The 24,834-nt window shown below is 36.2% G+C and overlaps 1 protein-coding gene across 1 annotated transcript; it reads left to right on the forward strand.

Moving 5' to 3' along the window:
* Positions 1–13,035: 13,035 nt before the first annotated feature.
* On the forward strand, positions 13,036–17,312 carry LOC127805926 (ACT domain-containing protein ACR10-like). Its single transcript, XM_052342772.1, has 6 exons — positions 13,036–13,441; positions 13,965–14,189; positions 14,722–14,827; positions 15,639–15,975; positions 16,306–16,590; positions 16,696–17,312. Exons 1-6 carry the CDS (start codon positions 13,288–13,290, stop codon positions 16,837–16,839), a joined length of 1,251 nt encoding a protein of 416 aa, XP_052198732.1. The 5' UTR covers positions 13,036–13,287; the 3' UTR covers positions 16,840–17,312.
* The last annotated feature ends 7,522 nt before the right edge of the window (positions 17,313–24,834 follow it).

Genomic DNA, 24,834 nt, shown 5'->3' on the forward strand with positions numbered 1-24,834 from the left:
CGCGATGAGGAAGGGAAGCGTGGATGGCGGTCGCGAGAAGGAGGGGAAACGAGGTCGGCAGTCGGGCATGGCAGCCACGACTAGTGATGGCAGCGACGGACTTAGAAAGAGAAGGGTCGAGAACGATGAAAGCATTTTGAACCTGAGAGCGATTTGCGGGAAGAGAAGTGGAAATGCAACCTCTTCGACTCCAGAACACTGGTGGAGGAGAGAGTTGCGGCGGCTTCGATTCCTTGGAAAGCAACGGCCACTGAAGCGGAACGAAACAGTGATTGCAGAGTGTGGGGCGAGAGAGGGCAGAAGAGATTTTATATAGAATGAATAGCTATTGGAAATGAAGAAAGAGTGTATTTTTGTAGAGGGAAAGTGGGTGGAGAAATTAAGGTTGAGGTTGGAAAGAGATGGCGTCGTTGGCTCTACTATCGGCTATCTTCTCAGCCTCGCCTCTTCCCTCTTCTCAGCTCTTCTCCTATGTATGTATGTATATTTGTGTATATACATACACACATAGAAAGTTGGGTGTGTGTGTATATTTATGTATATATATTTGATTTTTTTAATATTTTGTATAATATATTGGTTTTTTGAATATTTGTGTATATATATTTGGTTTTTTTAATATTTTGTATAGTATATTTGATTTATTTTTAGGTAATTTCTAAGTAGAAAATTAAGCTAATCAAACACATTCAATTGATATTTTCCCTAGAATTTAATTCTACGTAATTTAATTCCCTGGAATTTATTTTCTTTCTACCCAAATTCCACTCTTGCAAGATGCGTTTGATAGAGTTGAAAAATGAGGATGGAATTCCAATTCCATGGAATTCCAATTCTCACCCCAACCCCTAGGAATTCCAATTCCTTGATTTCAAGGAAAATATTCACTTTTTGAACTAAAATGGAATTCGAATTCCATGGAATTGAAAAACTATTTGATAGAATTTCCTAGAATTTAGATGGAAAATGAATTTCACCCTTATTTTTCATGCCTATCAAACGCATAGTATTTTACAAAATATAGTTGAGAAGAATGCAGATTAAGTCAACTCTACCAAATGAAAATGAGGGTGTGATGCTTTAAATTTTGAATTTTATCCAAACTCCCCACTTAAAGTTTGTTATATACAACAATGCAAACTAGCATTACAAAATTAAATATAAATCGTACCCCCAATCCTAATTGATTAAACAATAAATTTGAAGCTTCTTCTGGATTTTGGATTTCTAATTGGAAATATTTTCAGGAATTTTTATTTTTAAAAACACATGAATTTTTTAAGTAATGTCTATCTACACTCATATGTAATATGATGGGTTGACAAAGGATATATTTATAGATAAAATTAATAACTCATTGATAGAGATAAAGATACATCTTTCTATTAAGGATAATTTTATTCTACTATTGGATGGAAATTTGATGATGTAAAAATTAGTCATTAATTGAAATTAGAATTGCTGGATAAATGTAAATTGTCTTAACTTGGGTTTATAGAAGTTAGGACAAGTGATATTAAGAAAACTTAGAATGTCCATCTCCTGATACTATGCACTAGAATTGGAATCGAACTTATTTCTTCCTTCAACTTTTAAGAATTACCTCAAATATGAGAGCAAATGACTACCTAATAGGTTGGTTTTTGAGATAATTTTTTATTGAAACTGTACTTATGATGATTATCCTTATTTTAAAAAGATTCAAGAATATACTTATTCAAAGTCCTAGCTTTTTCAATTCTTGGAAGCCTTGTCTTATCTAACCATCTGATCTTACTCATATCATAAAGTTGATAAGGTGTTTACTTTCAATGTAGTAGCTCTAAGTAAGATGACCCTTTGACTCACATGAATTTTTTTAACATCCTCAAAACCCAACTTTAAAAAAACATTTGTTCCATCACCCATCCATTAATCTAATCAAAATAATTATCTAATTAATAATCATAACAATTTTAAAATAAGTAATACTTATCGACCACAATTTGTTTTCACATAAAGACTCTTATTAACCCACCTCAGCTCGACTAATCATTCTCACCCCTTAACTTGTTTCATTTTCTTTCAGATCATGTATAATTAATTAAGCTTTGCTAATTTTATTATCAACAATTAAAATTATTAATTAATTAGGTGAAAATAGCATATATGGGTCATCCAAAACTTTCATTTTTATTTTTGGTTTTTCTTGTTCAATTTTTGTTCTTAGTTAAAATAAAGAAATTTTTTGATAACTTTGGATAAATTACACTCAAACTCCTTCTAGTTTAGTTATTGACAAGGAAACCCTCTATTAGCATAAAAATATCTCTAGAGGCCCTTATGTGTTACTTTTTGTGCTCAAACACTCCATCAAGAGACATTTTTAATTTATGTGATTTAAATATATCCTTGAAGATTCATATTAGGGTTGAGTGCAATTCAAGAAACTGTTTTTGGAAAAATATGTCTCTAACACTATGAGATTCCAGAGGGCCCAACAATTTGAGGCCCTAAGGCAGACCCCAGATAAGAGCGTCGAGCGTTATGATGTATTGTTCACCGAGCTCTCACAGTTTGCACCCGCTTTGGTTCCTACGGAGCAGGACAGGATTACACGCTTCGTATCTCGATTGATTTAGCCGTGGTTCAGGAGTTTGCATGCCACTCATTTTGGCACTTATGAGGAGGCAATTGATAGTGCCTTAGCCCTTGAGACACGTGCAACGGAGGAAAAGGCAACTAGAGATTTGAAAAGGGCTAGAGGTGACAGTGGCACTTTCTTTTCTTCTAGGAAGAAGGGGAAGGGCACGATGAGTTCGCAGCCGTTGGGAGTAGCGCCACTATTTCCTTCATTGCCTGCGCCCCCTTCCTAGAGACAGTAGCAGCGGCGGCAGTGGCAACATAGACAGGAAGAAAGGCCTTAATGTCTGACATGTAAGAAGAGACACTTAGGGGTGTGCAAATATGCGAAGGCCCTGATTACATGCTTTAGGTGTGGACAGTCAGGTCACATACATAGGGATTGCCCACAACCAGGGCGAGGCCCTCCAGGACGACAGGCTCCAGCCCAGCAGCTGGCACCTAGAGCTCAGAGCAGCGTTCCCTAGTCTCGAGAGGGACATGGCTTACAGAGTTAGCCGAGGGTTTATCATATGACGACTCAAGATGCCCAGGCATACAACCAGATGGTGACAGGTACGGTTCATATTTGTGGTCACAGTGCACACGTGCTATTCGATCCCGAGGCGACGTATTTGTTTGTATCGCGGTAGTTTGCTCCCTGTCTGGGAGTAATTGCCACTCCTCTGATTGAGCCCATGTTAGTGGGAACTCCTGTGGGTGATGCCCTACAGGTAGAGCAAGAGTATCGGGCTTGTGTTGTTTCTCTCATGGGATACGCTAGCAGATCTTATCTTACTCGGTCCTATGGAGTTTAACACCATTTTAGGTATGGATGGTTAGCTTTGTGTTACTTTGCCACGCTAGCCTAGATTGTCTTTAAAGTTTTACTTGATTTTTCTGGTAAGGATTATCGAGGGGCGACTCGAGGGCTAGCTGATATCAGCTATAAAGGCGCAACGTATGTTGGGCAGAGGTTGTGAGGGGTTCTTGGCAGTTGTGAAAGAGTGTGACCGATCAGTTGGGGAGGTCAATAGAGTCCCGGTAGTGTGTGAGTTCCCAAATGTTTTTCCTGAAGAGCTTCTGAGATTACCACCCGATCGAGAGATTGAGTTTTGTATCGACCTAGTACCGGAGGCTCAACCTATTTCGATACCCCCGTATAGAATGGCCCTAGCGGAGTTGAGGGAGTTAAAGAATCAATTACAAGAACTCTTAGATAAAGGCTTTATTAGGCCTAGCATGTTGCCATAGGGTGCGCCGGTGCTATTTGTGAAGAAGAAGGATGGTAGTTTGAGACTTTGCATCGACTATCGTCAATTAAACAAAGTTACTATTCGTAATCAATGCCCGTTACCACGCATTGATGACCTATTTGATTAGTTGCAAGGCGCAAGGCGATTTTCTAAGATTAATTTGAGATCAGGATACCATCAATTGAGGATCAGGAATCAGGATATTCCCAAGACTGCCTTTCGCACTCGGTATGGGCATTACGAGTTTTTGGTGATGTCCTTCGGGTTGATGAATGCCTCGGCAGCATTCATGGACTTGATGAATAGAGTATTTCGACCCTTTTTGGATCGATTCGTTATCGTGTTTATAGACGACATATTGGTGTACTCGAGAAGTGATGTTGAGCATGACCACCATCTTAGGACGGTTTTGCAAGCCCTTCGTGAGAATGAGCTGTATGCTAAGTTTTCAAAGTGTGAGTTTTGGCTAGAAAGTGTTGCCTTTTTGGGGCATGTTGTGTTTAGTCAAGGGATCCAGGTGGACCAAAAGAAGATAGAGGCTGTGGCTCAGTGGCCTAGACCCAATACCGTTACCGAGATACGTAGTTTCCTAGATCTAGCAAGATACTATCGTCGCTTTGTGAAGGATTTTTCTAAGATTGCAACGCCGATGACACGTGTCACCCAAAAGAATGTAAAGTTTGAGTGGTCAGATGCATATGAGGAAAGCTTCAATGAGTTGAAGCGACGTTTGACTATAGCGCCAGTGTTGACCCTACCGTCAGGGAGTGGGGGTTATGTCGTGTACTGTGATGCGTCGAGGGTTGGATTAGGATGTGTGTTGATGCAACGTGAGAGAGTTATTGCGTATGCTTTTAGGCAGTTGAAGAAACATGAGCAGAACTATCCTATTCATGACCTCGAGATGGCTGCCGTAGTATTTGCTCTCAAGATATGGCGGCATTACTTATACGGTGAGACCTGCGAGGTGTTCATGGATCATAAGAGCCTCAAGTACATTTTTGACTAAAGTGATCTGAATTTGAGACAACGTAAGTGGATGGAACTCCTAAAGGACTATGATGTCCATATTTTGTACCACCCAGGAAAGACTAACGTAGTAGCAGATGCCTTGAGTAGGAAGTCTATAGGCAGCCTTACTCATATTTCTAGTTGGAGGAGACTGTTAGTGGAGCAGTTACATAGTTTAGAGCGGAGTGGTGCACGTTTAGAGATATCTAAGTCTCGAGGATTTTTAGTGCATATTGAGCTTAGGTCTGCTTTGATGGAGGAGATTAAGGCGGCTCAAGTTAAGGACCCTAGTCTAGCCAAGATCATTAAGGATGTCGGAGAAGGTAAGGCGTTGGATTTTTCTGTTAACCCTTCTGGAGTGTTGAGATTTAGGACTCGGCTCTGTGTCCCCGATCTAGACGAGCTGAGGAGTAGGATCCTTAGAGAGGCTCATCATTCTCGATTTTCCATTCACCCAGGGACTACCAAGATGTACCAGGACCTAAAGCAATTGTTTTGGTGGTCGCGCCTTAAAAAATATGTTACTCGTACGTGTCTGACTTGCCAAGTCTGTCAGCAAGTGAAAGCTGAGCATAAGAGGCCAGGAGGTTTGTTGGAGAGCATCCCAATTTTCCAATGGAAATGGGAGCATATTACCATGGATATGGTTACAGGATTACCGAGGTCCCTTGCAGGACATGATTCAGTATGGGTAGTAGTAGATCGCTTAACGAAGACAGCTCGTACGTACGTCATTTACTGCTTCTCAGTTAGCTCAGAAATTTATTCATGAGATTGTACGGTATCACGGAGTACCCATTTCTATTATTTCTGATCGAGAGTCCATATTTACCTCTCGGTATTGGGCTCGTTTGATAGGCTTTGGGTACGCAGTTAGCATTGAGTACTGCGTTTCACCCCCAGACGGATGGCCTGTCGGAGAGGACTATCCAGATACTTGAGGACATGCTTAGAGCGTGTGCCCTTAATTTCAAGGGTAGTTGGGAAAAGAATTTGCCCTATATCAAATTTTCGTATAACAATAGCTATCAATTCAGCATTCAGATGGCACCTTACGAGGCGCTATATGGTCAACAATGTAGGTCACCCTTAGGTTGGTTTGAGGTTGGTGAGAGATGACTTATTGGCCCAGATTTGGTTGGCTAAAGCATAGAGATCGTCCAAGTAGTTCGTGATAGGCTTTTAACAGCTCAGAGTCATCAGAAGTCGTATGCAGATCGTAGGCGTCGACCCTTAGAGTTTGCAGTGGATGATTTGGTGTACCTTAGAGTATCGCCTATGAAGGGGGGTAGTGAGGTTTGGGAGGAGAAGTAAACTCAGTCCCTGATATGTTAGACCTTTTCGAGTCCTTAGGCGGATTGGGAAGGTAGCTTATGAGTTGGCGCTACCACCGTCGATGGTTGGAGTGCACCCTATATTTCATGTGTCGATGCTACGCGGGGTTATTGGAGACCCCTCTCATGTTTTGCCCTCGATAGCACCCACTATGATTCAACCAAGCTTGCAATATGAAGAGCAACCTGTTAAGATCTTAGATAGACATGTTGAAAAGCTTAGATCTAAGGAAATAGCTTCCGTTAAAGTCCAGTGGAGCAACTATAGTGAGGATGAGGCCACTTGGGAGATGGAAGATGCCATAAAAGAGAAATATTCGTATTTGTTTCCGTGAAATTCGAGGACGAATTTTTATAAGGGGGGGAGAATGTAAAGATCCGAAAAAAAAAGAAGGAAAAAATAATAATAATTAAATTAATTAAATTAAATTAAATATATATATATATAATAATAATAAAAAAGGGAAAATACTTAAAAGAAAAGGGGGAGGCGCTTGGGCAGCCCCCCCATAAAATCTCTCTCTCTCTCTCTCTCTCTCTCTCTCTCTCTCTCTCTCATTTTCTCTCTTTCCTTCTCGGATTTTCGTTGATTCCAAGCGATCGAGCCGTTCGATCTTCGATCCGATCTTATTTTCACCGTTAAAGCGTCCCCAATCTACAAGGAGGTAAGCATTTTGGCTTGATCTTTTCGATTTTTCTTGCTATTTTTGTGAGATGTATCTTGAGGTGCGATGTGGGCTTTTGGCTGGATGTTTGAGGTCAGATCTACGAAGATCCGACTGTTGGATTTTGATGGTTTTGGGATATGTTGGTCAGTTTGCTTGAGGAAGTTGGGTGGTGGTCTTGGATCGGCGGAAATCGTCAACCACGGTGGTTGGCGACGTTGGCAGTGTGTTTGTCCCTTTTTGGCTGAGAGTTTGACTCTAGATCTACGAAGATCTAGCCGTCCGATCTTTCTTATTTTTGGGTATGTTGCTTTTCTTGGTGCTGCGCACCTCGAGGTAGCCTCTGATTGTTGAAAAAAATTGGCCGACGGCCTGCAAACGGCAATGGCCAGATTTCGCCCCTATTTTGTCCGAAAATTAATTCTTATATCTATTAAGATTTGACCTTCTGATGGGTCTCATTTTGAGATATATTGTTATTCGTGGCGAGGGCTTCGTATCGGTATGATGGTCGGCCGTTTTTGACCGGCCGGCAGCGGCAGTTTGTTGGGAAGAAAGAAAGAAAATTAGAAAAGAAAAGAAAAAGAATAAAAGGAAAGAAAATAAAAAGATAAATAAAATATAAAGAAAAAAGAAATGAGGGCTTTTGGGGTTGGGCATGTCGGGTTAGGTTTTGGCCTAGGATGGCGGGGCCCGATTGGGTTATAAGATAGCCCAATGTGTTGGACATGACTGACCCAGTTGTGGCAGCCCTTGGGCTGGCCCACTCGGCTTGTTCTCCCTTGTCGCTTGTCCGTGGACCTAGGATGACTTGGTTAGGTTGGTCCTACTCAGGATATCGACATCAGTCTAATTTGGGTTCTCTTTAGGTCTCCTGGAATTGGCGATATGATTGGCGAGTCATTTTGTTGATCGAAGTCCTAAGGACGAAGCCTTATTAGATGACTCGAGGCTGAGCAAGACTGACCCCGAGTGCATTCTAGGTTAGCCTATGATGATGATGTGGATTTATTTCGAATCCTAATTTCTGATGGATTCATTTTATTCTGAGGCTAGGATAGTGCAATTTATTCCTTTTAAACCATTTATTAAATTATTAATTAATTAATTATTAAGTTTTTTTAAAAAATTATCAATTTAGTTATAAATATAAATATATATGTATTTTTGATAAATGAGGAATTTAAATAAAAATATATTATCTATATTAAAAGAAAACTAATTTATTGGTGAATATAGAAATATATATATATATTATGTTATTGCAGCCTATAAGTGGGTGTATAGTTCCACTATACACTTACGCGTAGCATGCAAGGCGAGGCATGATGACGTAGTCGACGGCTAAGCTCGACGAATTCCATGACACCAAATTCGAATATTGCGCAAGCCAAGGTATAAAATAATCAATTCAGGGTGTTTGGCAATGGTTAGGATTTTCGATAATTTCATTACGTCGTTACTTTTGTTACCTAAATGTGGCCACCCCATTCTATTTATTGTAGGCTCGGATTCTCAAGATTTTTTTCGATCTTTTCCCAGACTCGGACTTGAGTCATCGTTTCCCAGGCGAGTAGACAGGATATGTTATGTTTACCTTATATTATGCACGTATATACTGTTTCATACATAAAGATTATCAACATGTACTGATTTTTATATGCATAACTGGTACATGATTTTTATATGCGGATTATAGAAGAATACTTTTAAATGTTCTAACTTGCATGAAATATTTTCATCATACTAGGAGAGACATAAGCTGAAAGATACCCTAATTGATTTCTTGTCTTGAGAATGTGAAATATTGCATGATATGGTGTATTTTAGACACCATATAAAATGATAAATGATTATGATTTGTGTATAAATTAGGGTATCATTTGCATTATTATTAGAGGACTATCTAGTAGATTCCCTGGTGACTCACAACAGGAAAAAATCATGGTACTGTGAGGCTTGGTATGCCAAGGCTATGAAAGACACGGATAGTATGTTTCAGCACTACTATCACGTGGATCATTATGATGATATTGTGTGATGATGATGTATGTGCCGATATATATACTTATGTGCATGTGTATATAGGTGTTAGGCTAGTTTCTATTAGTGTGTCCTCAGAATCAGTGCATGCATCTCATATAAAAGTATATGGGACTTAGGTGGTTAGGGAATGACTTATGGGGATTGTCCTTAGGCACCTATTTTTCCTACACTATGTTTTCCTTTGAAACCTCAAAATTATTTAAACTTATGGTACATATTTTTGCTGTTTATATCATTATTATGTTATTGTACTCATAATGATCATCCTAGCATTTTATTGCATACTCTCCTAGTGGGCATGACATACCTTATACTCGCGAGTCCACAAGACTCACCATTTTTTATTAAAAATATTTTCAGGGAATCCTCCTTTTGATTATTGATCCAGCAGATCTTCTAGTATGATATCAGATGCTTTTTTTGAATCCTGATGTGATGTAGGATGTTCCGTGGAGACATACTCGTACTATAGAGTCTGATGTTTTGTCTTTTATTTTTGTGGCACATAATTGTGTCAAGGGTTCGAGATACGGGATCAGATATGTATTTATGACAGCAATGTGACAGATATTCTTATTTTGTACAACTGTTATATATGGAATATTGAAATATTATGTTAGAAAGTGAAATGGTATTTTACTCTATGTTCTATATCTTGTCAGTAGTATTATTGTTTTATTCAAATCGAGTTAGAGAAGAGGCTTACTAGTCCATTGTGGGGCCGCTAGGCCTTGGGATTAGTGTCGGTCATAACTTATCAGATTTCGGGTCGTGACAGGTTGTCCTTTCATTGCACAACGATCATACCTAATGAATTAACCATATCTACATTTTTGCAAAATATCGTATATGATGTTATACATTTTTATGGATGTGATTTTATTATTTTTTTTTTGTAAATATTGTTATAATATATTTTAATATTACAATTTTATTTATCAAATATTTTTGTAAATAAATTACAATTTAAGGATATTTTAAAGGGACATTTGCGTACCAAACAAGAGACACCGAAAGTTTTGGACAGAGTGCGCGCCTTCTTTACTTTCACATCTAGGATAATTTGCCAACTATGAAGCAGCCAACCAAATATCCCTCAGGTAGTCCGTCTACCCTATACGACAGCTTCTTGGTACGCAATCACTGAAAAAACTTGTTTAACTCCCAGTAACTTGGACTACGTCCAATAGAGCCTAAATATCTGTATTTATGCATGCCTGCACGAAGATTGACCATGTCAAGTAGTCAATGCTTTTTTAGCCAAATTTTAGAAGTCATATGTGAAATTTATTTATAAATTTTAATGTGGAGGTCTTTATACAAATTGCTATATATGTGGTTCTCAATGCAATTTATTCCAATAACATTTTATAAAAATTATTTTTGAACTTTTTAGAAAAAAATTAAAATTTATAAATAAATTTCACCTATCACTTTTAAGATTTGATTAAAGAATCAATGATTATTTATAGGCTTTTTCTTTTTTAAAAAACACTATTCCCATTTCTCTATTTCTCACCATTTCTTTTTTATCTCCCTCTCCGCGTTGTTGCCGGCCAGCATCTTCTTTTATCTTTAATGGCGAAAGGTAACAAGGTTTTCTTCATATTTAATGATCAGATGTCAACGAACCTATACGTAATGAGTTTAATGGTGAAAGATAACAAGATTTTCTCCGTAATGAGTTTAATGGTGAAAGATAACAAGGGGTGTGTTTTTTTTCGGATACTTCAATCTTTTTTTGTATTTTTTTATTTTAATCTATTTGATTTAGTTTATACGATTTAATTTTAATTTTTTCAATTCTCAATTAGTTTAGTTTTTTCGATTAATTGATTAATTCAGTTCAATTTTGATTCTCAATTCGGTTTAATCGATTAGTGAATTTCGATCAATTCGATAACTGAACTGACTATTTGCACACTGTTAATACTATATTATTTATTTTTAAAATCCTATCAGTACCAAATATCTTTTTCAAACAAGTTGCGTAGAAATGTAAAATTTGTATTCCCTTTCACAATTATGCAAAAAGAAGTATCATTTTTTTTCATCTTTATTATTATACTTTTTACCTTTTGATTTTTTTTTTTTTTTTTTTTTTGTTTTGAGTCCAAAATACTTTTCTTCTAAGTGGAAAAAGAAGTCACTTTTTAAGTATTGAGTGTGACAACTCCTAAGATGCCTTTTTCATTCCACACAAACTTCGGAGTCTCAAAACATTTGCCTCCACTCCACTTCACTTCATTGAGTTGGATGGTGATTTTGATATTTTATTTTTTGAGAATTGTTCTTCTATCAAGATCGAGCAAAGACGCAGACATATAAAGAGTGGGGAAGGGGGCTTAAATTCCACTCTGATGTTATCTGTATCGAATAAATATAATAATTTTGTTCATTTATCTTTATAATTATATATTTTAAAATATATAAAAAAGTCACATACTTTATATTTTAAAATATGTAAAATATATTGTTTTGATGCATATATTCTACAAACAAATATAAAACTAGCATTCATGTATTTTAAGGGATATTTTATTTTATTTTTATTTTCAAAATGAAAATAAAAAAATCTACAAATAAATCTTCCCTTCCCCTTCCCTCCAACAAAATTGAGTCAATGCACGTGTAAAGCAAGTGGAAGTTGGTGATCTAAGACTAGTGACACCCACCTAACATCTCATCTCATCTCTCTCGCGTTATATATATCTCGTCAATTTATCATGAGATGATGATATACATTCAACGCCTAAGGCCAAGCCTCCCAACCGGCAACCGGCGAGCCGTCGGTCGGTCGGTCTTTGTCATTTTCAAGTTATCCCCAACACAAGGCTTCCCTTCCTTTTATTATTCTAAAAACTTAAAAAATGAAACACGCATTATATCTTGTAAAAACTAAATTAAAACTGTCAAGCCCTATCGATAAATATTTATTTAAATTTTTTTATTTTTCTATTTACACATGCATGTTACGAATTACCCCTCTAATTTTAATTATCTTGATTAAGTTTTGTCATTTCAATTAAATCAATTTTAAATCTTGGTTTGTTTAATTTTGTTATTTATGTATGTATACGTGATATGCTTATTCAGTTCATCTAGCAAACAAAATAAAAAATAAGTAGAAAGCTAATTTAATTCAATTATCTTTTTTTATAATAATAAAATTATACTAAGAAATAGGGGTGTTCGCGGTACGGGTTGGCCGGTCTGAATTATTTTCAGCACGCCAAACTGCTAGTGCGATTTTTCAACCAAACCAGACCACGGTTTGGTTTGAGTTCGGCCAAGCTGCGATTTGAAATACTATTTAAAATACTAAAAATGATATTTAAAAATGATAAATAAAGACACAAATATTGGTAAATAAAGACAATTAAACGTAAATAAATAGGAGCAAAAAATAAAGACAAAATAGTGTAAAAAATAAATAAGATGGGCCGCCAATTATTAGATTTTTATAATAATAATTTTTTTTATTATTTTCTTGGACGGTTCGGTTTGAAACCGAACCGCAAACTGTCCAAATTGCAAACCGTGCGGTTTGGACAAAATCCAAACCGTTTTCGACCGTAAAAAAAAAAAAAAATCGATCGGATCGATTTGGTTTGGTTCGGTTCAGTTTGGTCGATTTTCGCAGTGCACCGATTTTTTTAAACACCCCTACTAAAAAAACTAGTGAAAAATAATTTGGAAGGAAAATAAGATATATATTTTTTATTAAGATAAGAGTTTTATAACGAAAAGAGAGGGGAAAAGACCGTACATAATATTATTTTATTTTTTTTATACTCTTATTTTATTTACACATTAATTTAAGATATAAGAATAAGAAATAAAATATGTTATTATTTTTGCTATTTTTCCTTTTGTTTATCTGAAGTTATAATTATAATTTTTTTCTTATTTGTTTTTATTCTCCATCTAAATAAAAAAAATTATATTACAATCGTTTATATATATATATATCTTATAATTTTCAAATAATAAAAAATAAGAAATTATATTATTACTGGAAACGCAGGTGACAATAAAGGTTGGATACCAACTGAGTGGATAACCGAATGGGGCCCACTTTTCCTTTCCCTGGAAGAAATGGTAGGAGCGAATAGCGATGCGAGAAGCGAGGAGGAGAGATTGAATCCCCAAAACCAAGAGGATAGAAAGAGGCGAGCCTAAGACATGAGTATGGAAGGAAGATTCCTAATTTGGTTCCCCTCCACGCTTCCTTGTCTCCCTCTCCTCTTCTTCGTTCCCCCAACTGAAACACAGCAAGAAACCCCGCCAAGCGAACTTCCTCCCGTTCCATAGATCAGGAACCTAGCCTAGCCACACCACTTTCATGTGAAGAGAGGAGGATAAGAAGAGGCAATGGGCATCTTGTTCGAGGATGCGGTGTTGATAAAAGAGGCCGAGAAGCGGGGCGATCCCACTGTCATCACTGTGAACTGCCCCGACAAGACTGGCCTGGGTTGTGATTTGTGTAGGATCATATTGCTCTTCGGCTTGAGCATTGCCAGAGGAGGTATGGTGCCTTCCATTTCTTTAGGTTTTCCTAGTGGGATGGATCTTATGTTCTTGGGGGAAATTTGATGAATCGATGCAATTTTCTTATTTCTTTTCCTTTTTTAAATTTGTTATGTTTTCGTTCAACTGATGATATGGGGTTTTGAGTTTTGGGATCCGTTGCAAAATAAGGAGATGGTGGTAAATTTGAATTATTTAATTCTTTTCCACTGCAATTACATACACAATTTCCCGACTCATGGACACGGACACGCACAGTAGCCCACAAAACCACATACCACTGTCACCCAGTAAGCACTTAAAATTTGAACCTTCGTTGCATCCGAGGCAGCAACTGTAGCCTCTCACCACCAAGCAAACCATAGGGGTTTGAAACTTCTTTTCAAATGAGGGAGGGCATTCTATTTTTCTTCAATTGGTTTCATGACATCTTAAGATTCTTGGCAAGAAAAAATAGGTGTAGAGATGTTTTCCCTATTTTCTCTTTACTTTGTATGCTGCTTTTCTTCTTTGGTGTGTAGATGTTACAACGGATGGCAAATGGTGTTACATAGTTTTCTGGGTAGTTGGGAGGCCAAAAACAAGGTGGGATTTGATAAAGAAGAGACTAGTAGAGGTGTGCCCGATGTGTCTGCCTGCTGTAGCAGAAATTTACTACTACAGAGAGGAATTTCAACAGCCTAAGCCCCCAGACATCTTCCTATTGAAGTTCTGGTGTTACTACGATCGCAAAGACCTCTTACATGGTACTTTTTTTGTTTTGTTTTTTGCTTAACTTTAATTCGGAGCCAAACCAAATGTGAATCGGATTTGAGATAGTTCTTTATCTGCATCACATGCCCAGGCTGATTGCATTGTTTTGTTATTTTAAACTTTTTCTAAGATATCTGTTAATATTTCTTACTTTGACCAGAGGATTGATCTTGTGCTTATAATGTTAATTGTAATTCTTTATATTTGTTGAAAGGTATATGCTTTCTTCCTGTTTAAGTCTTTGATAGATTCCACCTCTTATTACTTACTCTTGTGACCGGGGTGTGTTGAAAGTCAAAGAAGCTTCATATTAGGTCATATCAAGGGAGTCAGCTTGTATTTAATATTTTCCAAAAGAAAATAGTAGTAATTCATATTTGATCACAACAGGGAAGTCAGCGTCTGTAGCATTGCTTTCAAAATATTGTTTAGATTTTCACTCTTTCATTTATATATCGAAGAGATATATCTTTTCTACTATCTTCTCTGCTCCTCCTTTGTTTGATTTTTTATTCTTTCTTATAGATGTAACAAAGGTTCTTTGCCAACTGGAGCTTACAATAAAGAGAGTTAAGGTATCCACAACACCGGATGGGAGAGTGATGGATCTTTTCTTTGTCACAGACATTAGGTCCGTTCAGTTTCTTGTGGTGCTATGTTTCTGCTTATCATTTTGTTTTCATCTGTCTTGTTGGTTTGATCTTATGGAATAGTAGAGGAAATCTGAATATGGTAGCATGTATAATTTATTGAGACAATATCAATGTTAATTTGATTGTTAGCACTGAAATAATCACAACCTGGAGACTAAATTATTTTCCAGTGTAAGGCAGTGGTTCACCTACAATAAGATTACCTATGCCCCGAGGAATCTGGTTGTGAAATAATCAAGTCCTTTTTAGGTGATCCTCTAAAGGGTGTTGTAGAAATTATTGTGAAGGCTTATCCTGTTTTACACGTCAAATATTATTTCTCACTTCACTACTGTGGATGAAAGTGACACTGCATATATGATTTTAAATCTCATAAATTTTCTAATAAGATTGCCATTTAGCCAGCAATGTTATGTTAAACTACATAGCAGATGCAGCAGAACGTGACATGATGTTACTCCTATGGCTATGCCTTCAATTTTGAAGGATCCTTCTTGTTGAATAATAATATGCTGCTATAGAAATGACTTGGTTAACTTCCCATTTGTAGTCATTCATAAGGTTGTCTAGTTCGTTGTAATGTACAAGCCTAGTAAATAATAGTTGTGGCACAATGATTTGAAGTTGGAAAATTTCACTCTTTGTGCATGTTCTGTAGTAGTGTTATTTTATTCCTGGCTTAAAAGGTGAACCTGGCTGATCTTTTCTTTTTTAGTGATAACTTGTACTTGTCAATCATTAATTGTTTAAATGATGAAATTGTATAAATTTTCTCTTATTCTCAATCAGAGGACTGCTTCACACTAAGAAGAGACAGGAGGAAACTGTTGGCTGTTTGGATGCTGTACTAGGGAATGCTCTCATAACTTGTGAGATTGAACTGGCTGGTCCAGAAGTTATTGCGTGCTCACATGGATCCTCCTTTCTTCCACCAGTAATTATGGAAGACATGTTTTGTTTAGAGTTCTGCAGCCGATACTTGAATGGTTCTCTTGCCTCCAATCCTATATCTATCACGGTGGATAATTCTCTCAGCCCCTCTCACACCCTCATTCGAATTCTCTGCCAAGATTACAAAGGTCTCCTTTACGACATCATGAGAACCTTAAAGGATTACAACAACCATGTACGCCGGAAACTCTATTTTATTAAAATATTATTTGACTAGATCCCGATGGAAGCATGTTCTTTTCTCTGAGCATTCTTGGTTTATAGACCCACAGAACCTTTTGTGGACACTTTTGTCTTTTGTGTTGTGATGAAGAAGAACTTGATACCGTGCACTGAATAATCATTTACCAGTATTTTGACCCTTTTCTTTATGCCATCAAACCTAAAGGTTGCTAGAGTCAACACCCACTATATTATCATCAATGACTAATGCCACTATGCTTAAGTAGAATCATCAATAAAACAACACGCTTGCTGATGAAACTGAGTGGTTATCTTCTTTCAGATTTATTATGGTCGATTCTTTGCTAGTTCAAAGGGGAACTGTGAGGTGGACTTGTTTATAAGGCAAGTGGATGGAAAGAAGATAGTTGACCCCGAGAAGCAGAATGCCTTGTGCTCTCGTTTGAGAATGGAGCTTGCCTGTCCTCTTAGTGTCAATGTGTTGAGTCGAGGTCCCGACACTGAGCTGCTGGTAGCAAACCCTGTCGAGTTATCAGGCAGGGGCCGACCACTCGTGTTTTATGATATTACCCTCGCTCTCAAGACTCTTGATATACGCATCTTTTCGGTAACATATCCCGCTCAATCACATTGTCTCTCCCAGAGTGCATAACTTGTATGGCAAATCATCTGAGGAGGTTTTTGTTGCTCTTCTCTTTTCTGGGTTTTACAGGTGGAGATAGGGAGACACTGGATTCGCGATCGGGAATGGGAGGTTTACAGAATCCTACTGGACGATGGGGATGATTTCCCTCTGCCCAGGAATAGGGATGCGATCAGGGAGCGTGTTCAAAAGGAGTTGATGGGTTGGGAATGAGGCACCCCTAATTACTATCAGCTAGGAGGTTGGTTTGTTTACTGACTACTGTACAGTTCACATTTTTTTTTTCTTTTCCTCTGTTCTTTCCCCAGCTCTTATCCATCTGCTGCTGTGTGGCCGTTAAGTGTATGTACCTAAGACCACCTTTGAGGGAATGCCATACTCCAATTTCCTCCATGTCCAGCTTAATTAGATACAAGTTTGTTGCTTCCCAGGGCATAGAGCAGATGGCAAAGGACAAGCCGTGATATGCCGGTGTCATCCCGGTAGGTCGCGATTTTGAACCCTGGCCTCTCCAAAACACATCTCACAGTTTACTTCCTCTAACAGAATTAAAAGACTGAGCACTGGAGGCTCTCAAAGGGAGAGTCATCCCAAGATACAAGTTTGTTCTTTTATTTTGCTTGGCACAACCTCGATAATATTAATATATCAAATTTTAATCTTACTATGTTAGGTGGATTCATAAATTTATATAGCACGGACGCGGGATCATTTTTATTTATTCTAGGGCATTTGGTTCACAATGATGAAGCCTTCCTTCCAATGGCAACCGTTGTGGTACATCTGATCTCATCCATCATCTTTCTATTATTCTTCTCTCTGGAGAATATTATATTTTTGTATATATTATATCCTAATTGTGCAATTTTAGATTAATTAATAAAATATTAATAATGTAAGGTGTACAATATTAAATATTATTTTATATCATTATATTTTAAAATATTAATATAATATATTAGGATTTTAAAATTAAAACTTATGAATAGAACATTATTATTTCTTTATAACTTATAAATTTAATATTTATAAGATGTAAATAATTACATTATTATAAGTTTATAACTACATGCCACAACAATTACAAACCCTAACTTTATTAGATGCATTTAGCTAAATGAATATATCTTTTATAAGGCTATTATACCTTATCTTATGTTATGTTTAAGGGATTTTTATCAAGTTCTTTTAAGTCTTCCTTTCTCCTTTTTTTTTTTTTTCACTATATTTTTTTCTAATTTAGTGTTCGTTTTAGTGAAGCTTAAGTTGGAGCTTAAATTTCAGTTTATGAATCTTTTTTTGAGAAGCTTTTATTTATAAAAATTCTTGTTAAGTGTTTGGTATAATAATATAAAAAATTGTTTATTGAAGGGGTTTTAGGTTTTTAAGAAGCTAAAAACTTTTTCTATATTGTTATCATAGACTCAAAAGTTGAGTTAACTTTTTCACTCGAAAAGTTATTTATAAAATAATAACGATCACCTGAACTTTTATATTAATTCTTAAAAATAAAAATCAGTTAAAAAAGTCATACCAAACAAGCCGTTGTCCACTTGTCTTGGATACTTTTGTCATGGCAATTTAGTTTTCAATTTTTTAAGGTAGTAGTTTAGTTTTAGTTTGAGAAATTTTTAAATATATTATAATTTTTTAAATTATTTAATCTAATATTATTTTTTCAAACATTTTAACACAATACTACAAATGGAGGAATTCATAATTAAGCCAAATTAAATGTATAAAATTATTTTCAACCTTTTTATAGATAAAAAAATATTTTTTTCTCAAGTAAATAAACTAATTACACTCTATAATTACTTTTATGTAAGATGCCTAAAATAGAGATTTAAAAATGAAGAGTCTGCTTTTAACCTCATTTACGAAAATACTTTTATCTCTTTCATATTATCTTTCTTCATTTCATTTCTTTCAACATTCACGCTCTGACTTTATTCATTGCTGAAACCCCCCCAAACTCAATCATTATTTCTATTTGCTTGTTGGGTGATTCAAACTTGTTCATCAATCGCAACTAGAACCTTATTGAAGCTGTATTCATTAAGTTTCTTTCTCTCTAACAAGCATTCTCAATCAATCTAAAGGTATCGATTTTGATTTGTTTTGTTTTTCATTATTTTTATTTTTATAACACATGCTTATTAAGAGATGTAAAATGATTGTGGTTGCGAGTAGAACACATATTTTGGTTATTTTGCTTAGATATCATTTCAGATCTAATTGATTTGCGTGAAACAAAACAATTTCAAAATTGCACATCGAAATCGAGTTTGGTGGGGCCAGGAAACCCGATCGGGGTTTGTTGCCCCACCAAACCCAATCAAGAACTCAATCTGGTTTGGCGGGGCCAGGAAACCCAATCGGGTTTCGTGGCTCCGCCAAACCCGATAGGGTTCCTGATCGGATTTGGTGGACAAAGAAAATCGATTGGGTTTTGTGACCCAACCAAAGTCGATCAGGTTTCGTGGGCCCACAAAACCAGTCCCACCAAGTCCGATCGGGTTTCACATTAAATTTGATGTTATCATATTACTTAACAAAAATAATTTTGACTTTTTAAAAAATTAAATTAAAAATTGAACACTTAAAAGGCAAATGCCTCTTCCAAATTTTTTCATAAAATTTTTAAAAATTCTAAGTGTGATTTTTAATTTTTTTTCATAAACTACATATTTAGTTAAAATTAGAAGATTATATTAATAATAAGATTATTGTTTTATAAGTCAAAAATCATGAATTTGAATTTTACAACTCGTCTCTCAAGAAAAAGAAAATAAAATATAAATTTCAAAAAGAAAATAAGCCTTACCAATAGTTAGGATCGACTTCTGCACGCGCCTGTGTGTCCCATTGCACCCATGGTGAGACTAAATTTCTTCCTTTGAATCTTGCAGCAAATGGATGTAGCGTCGTTGGTCATCGTGTGGAATGGAGAATGGAATGATAATAAGTACGTAGGGGATAACAAGATGTGTATGGGGGCCTACAAGAATGTGACTTTTACTGAGTTGGTTGAAACTATTTATACAGTGACGGGAATTAATAAAACAAGGTACGACATCAACATTAATTTTGTAACGGAACCCTCAACCAGTCTTCCAGCTAGTAAGTTCCTTATCAAGGACGACCATGGTGTCAAGTTTATTATGTTCGAAGAAAACAGATATAAAGTGAACTATGTTGATATGATTTGCAAAGATGCTGGAGTTTCTAACCTACATAATCAACCACGAAACCAATTGCCTTCATACAATGGTGGTAATTAGGATGTAGGTGTTGCCATTCCACTTTCATCCGCACGTAGTCCATTGTGGAATGATGATTTCGGTATATATGGTATGATTAGTTTGTCAAATGATGCTGCACACACAGATGATGTGATGGTGATGGTGATAACGAAACATATGATAATCACACAGATGATGGTGATAATGAAACAGATGATAATGGTGGTAATGATGAAGAAGGAGCTAGTGTGGAGTACCCGGAAGTAAAATTTTCAGGTTCACAACTTAAGGACAACCCTTTACAAGAGAACTAGATCATTCCTGGTGTAGAAAATTTTGCAATTGAGATAATGCGACCCGAAGTGCCGACTCCCAACCAGGGTGATATTTTTTATCAAGGCGCACTATTTTAAAGTAAACAGGAACTAATTTTGGCATTTGGACACTATTGTGTTGATGTAAAGATGGACTATTGAATCAGATGTTCATACACGATTCGATTTGAGGCCGGTTACAAGGATGTGAACTGTAAGTTCTTGCTTCGTGCAAGATGCAGACCCAGTTGTTCGTTCTGGCATGTGGTGAAGTTTATGCCGGATCACACATGTACTCTAGATGTCTATAATTCACATTTTCGGAGTGTGAAGGCTATTATCATCATAAGTTTGTTCTCAAAAAGAGTGGTGAGTGGTGAATATACATCTGGAATGCTAATGGGGGAGTTGCTGGAGCAGAATAGTGTGTAGATCATGTCCACTAAAGCTTTGAGGTCGTTACAACATACAAGGAAACTCACTTATGGCAATACGGATGAGTCATTTCAGCAGCTACCCTTATATTTTCACATGTTAAAAGAAACAAATCCCGACAGTATCACAGCAATAGAGACAAATAAAAATAATCATTTCTTATATTCATTTTTTGCGCTCGGAGCTTCCTTTAAGGGTTTTCAGTCTTACATTAGACTGGTTGTTGTCGTTGATGCCACACATTTAAAAGGTGAATATAAATGGGTGATTTTCGTTACCACTTAGGTTGCGCGGAAACGGAAATGCGGAAACGACATTTTTCTAAAAAGGTAGGAAACGGAAATGCAGGGTAAACTGTAAATTTTAAAAATATAGGATTTTTTTTATAAATATAATTTTTAATATAAAAAATAAAAAAATCAAATATAAATAATAAACATACAATGAAGTAGCCAGGGAGCACGATAATTCTGATCATGGTTTGCCCCAAGCTTAGAACTCATATAGAACAGGATTGCCCCAAGCCAACACTATAATTCTATAAATTGTATATTTGATTCATCCAATATATAGAAGCACAAAAATCACAACAACCACAAAGAAGCATATTCAAAATTTTAAAAATGAAGGTAGAAGATTACTTACAAGAGAGAAGTAGCCAGGGAACACGGAGCAAATGGCGACGATGAAGGCGAAGAAGCGAGGCGCTGGAAGTAGATGACGAGGAGCACCGAAACGAACTGGACGACGAGTGTGACGAACTAGATGGCGGCGAGAGCGATGAAGCAACCGAATTGGAAGCAAATGGCAGCAAGGGCGAGGGCAATCGAACTGAAAGAAGAAGAAGAAGAAGAAGAAGAGGAGAGGAAAAATGAGGAGTTTAAGGCTTTGAAATAGTTGAAACGCGTTTCCAGAAAAATTTGTAAATTGTTGAGACGACCTATAACTTTCTAAAAATTACACAAACGGCCTGAAAAACGTTTCGGGTTGTTTTTCCCTTTTTCAAAATGGGAAATAGTTAGAAAACATTGAAACGGCGCCTCCAAGCCATTTTCATGCTTCATAGGTTGCCACTTGCAAAGATGGGGATGAGATGATTTATTCCATCGCTTTTGGATTCGGAGATGGTGAGTCTGACAAGTCATGGATTTGGTATTTGACGAAATTGAGAGAGACTATAGGCGTGCGGAATGATTTGGTCATCGTATTCAATCGTCACAAAAGCATTGCGAACGCGATGAGCCGTGTCTTCCCTTCTGTCTCACATGTGTATTATTTCTTCCACCTTAAGCAAAACCTAAAGAAACGGTGTAGACAACAAAATGATACGATGAATGCATTCTATCGTGCAACACGCAACTACACCATAATAGAGTGTGACACATACTTGGTAGAAATCCAATCGGTGTATCCTCAGACGTATCTGATATTGGTAGAAGCAAAATTGAAAAAGTGGTCACATGCATATTCTCTGAGAAGAAGATATTCTATAATTATGACCACCAACATTGCCGAGCTTCTCAATAAATGTATGATGAAAGCACGCCGATTGCTTATAACATGTGTACATGAATTTTTGAGACATATGCTTCAGAAATGGTTCAACGATAGGCGTGCTACTGCTGCCAGACTCGAAACTGATGTTACCTTTGCTGCAGTGGCACATATCAACTTTGTCCATGACAAAATATTAGATCGAGGATGTCACGTAGTTCCTGTAATACATAGGAACAAGTACTTGGTGAAACATGCTAAGGAAAGCGATGAGATAGTTGACGTTGCTGCAAGGATATGCAGCTGTCATAAGTGGGACCTTGATTAATTGTTGTTTCTTCATGGAATTGTTACTAGCAGGTATCATGGTTTGACTTTGCTTTGCTTATTATGTTGGTTATTTAATATGATATATTAAGACTCTATCTTTCTTTGTCATACGTGACAGTTTAATGCGCGTGTACTACCGTACATTTTGCCATCAATATTACATCTTAGACTGGATTAGGTGCGCATATGCATCTCCCATCAATCCTCTCCCTAACAAGTCCGTTGGGTTATACCTACGCAAGTTAGAGGTGTGGTTGTACTCCCACCCACACAAAGAAGACAGTCGGGTAGATCGAGAAAGGGTTGGATTCTTTCCATTGGGTAAGCTCGTATAAGGAAATCATGTGAAAAATACGGTGCATAGGGACACAACTGTCTTAGTTGGTCTAATGAATGGATTTCCTCCATCGGAGAGTTGAGCACATCCTCTACTCGAGAATCCAGGGTCGCTGACAGGGCCGTTGCAAGGGCAAGCAAAAAATGCAGCATTTGCAAAGAGAACTCGTCGTCGATGCCTTGTACGGTTGTGCATTCTTGTTGATGATAATATTGGAAACGATGCAAACAATCAATAGACATGAAGTCATTCACGCATGGTATAATGTCATCACTTATCTTTTGAGTAATAATGTGATTTCTTACTCGCGTTTACAGTGTTAATGGATTTGTTACGGACCATATGATCTTTTGTGTTTCAGCAATGCTCAAAAATCACTGCCACAACAAAAAGAAGATGACCAAAAGGCTTCTAACACAACATCACTCAATTATATTTTCTCCTTTTAGAAATAAATGTTTTTTACATTATTATTTAAATTGAGATTTATTCATATTTTAGCAACTGTAATATTTTAGTTTCCTTTACCTAAACTTGTAACTGATGATTGAAAAGTTGTGTGGTAGTACGTTGTTGGACAGAGAGACTTAGTCTCTAATACAGGTTTAATGCCCCGGAAACAAAGGAGACTTTGCCGAAATTTTTATAAAAATTTAATCAAGTAAATGTAAAGAAAGCGAATAGAGAAAGATAACCATAAAAGATGAAATTGTGTGCCTAAAATAAAACTTTTATTGGGGTCACAAAACCTGATCGTCTCATACGATTTTACAAGGCATAACGGTTTCTCTACTTATTATTGGATGATGTGTGATTTATGCACAATTAATTCGGACAAATGTACCCTAGTCAAATATGCATATAGCGATGAAAAGAGTGTCGATCCCACGAGAACTAGATCACAATATCAAAACAATTTTAATTAGTCTAAGTTGAACTAATTAATTAATTGGATCAATAAAAATAAAAATAAAAATAAATGGAAAACTGGATTCTTTGTGAGAAAAATTAATTAATAAAAGCACTAGGGTTTAGATTTCATTTAATCTGGGTTATGTAATTATCTATTCAATCCGATTCAAAACCACAAATAGCCTTACAGTATTTTATAATTATTTGCATGTAATGATGGATTTTCCTCATTTAATTAATAAGCTTTCTCAAGTCATATTAATCCTTTATTAATTTAATTTCATTGTCAGATTTCTGAACAGATATCAACGAAATAAATAAGCATTAAGTTCTTTGGAAATCTCTAATCTCGGAAGGAGATTTGATTCACTAAGCTTTCTCGATTCCCACACATGAGCTAATCATCTTTCGATCTCATAGTCAAATATGTGATTTATATTGCCTATGGATCTAATTTATAATAATCCTTTAGTCAGTCATGCATAAATCATTAAATTATTAAAATATGGCTAATCTTTTAAAGCATTAAACACAACAATATAAATTTTTCACGCAAATAATAATTGAGTTTTGAATCGATCTAAATAAATAATTACATAATTCCAAAATCAAAATTCATCTAAACCCTAGTTAAAATAAATTAGTTAGATATTATTAAAATAAAAATAATAACAAAAAATTAAATAAAAAATAAGAGAAGCTTCCTGCCCAAATCTGAACAAGATCTAGGTTAACCTGTGTGCTTGAGGTTTCAGATCTAGGTTGACCTGTGTGCTTGAGGCTCATTGGGCCGCCCAGCTTCCAATCTACTACCGCTTCCTCAATTCTTTCACTGTGTGCGCCTCTGTTCTTCAATTCCTCTGTGCGCCGCATTCTTCTTCCGTCAATTCACTGGCCTTCCATCTCCTCGTTTCCTCTTCTCCTTACATGCCTTTATATTATTATATATGAAGCATTCATGCCCTAGCCTTCCAAAATCTCCACATCTCACGCCACTGCCTCTTATAATAATGTTATATATATAAAAATAATATAAGATAATATATAATATATAATATTTAATATACTATTAATTAAAATAACTTTAATTATATTATAATTATAATATTAATTATTTAATTAATTTGTTTATTTTTATTTA

This window comes from Diospyros lotus, chromosome 7, assembly GCF_014633365.1.
Source record: "Diospyros lotus cultivar Yz01 chromosome 7, ASM1463336v1, whole genome shotgun sequence".
NCBI lineage: Eukaryota > Viridiplantae > Streptophyta > Magnoliopsida > Ericales > Ebenaceae > Diospyros > Diospyros lotus.

Bases quoted from the DNA above. Each gene is read 5' to 3' on its own strand.
- LOC127805926 (XM_052342772.1), top strand. From the start codon at position 13,288: ATGGGCATCTTGTTCGAGGATGCGGTGTTGATAAAAGAGGCCGAGAAG. The intron at 13,442-13,964 runs GTATGGTGCCTT...TTTGGTGTGTAG, and splicing joins CTTGAGCATTGCCAGAGGAG to ATGTTACAACGGATGGCAAA. The intron at 14,190-14,721 runs GTACTTTTTTTG...TCTTTCTTATAG, and splicing joins TCGCAAAGACCTCTTACATG to ATGTAACAAAGGTTCTTTGC.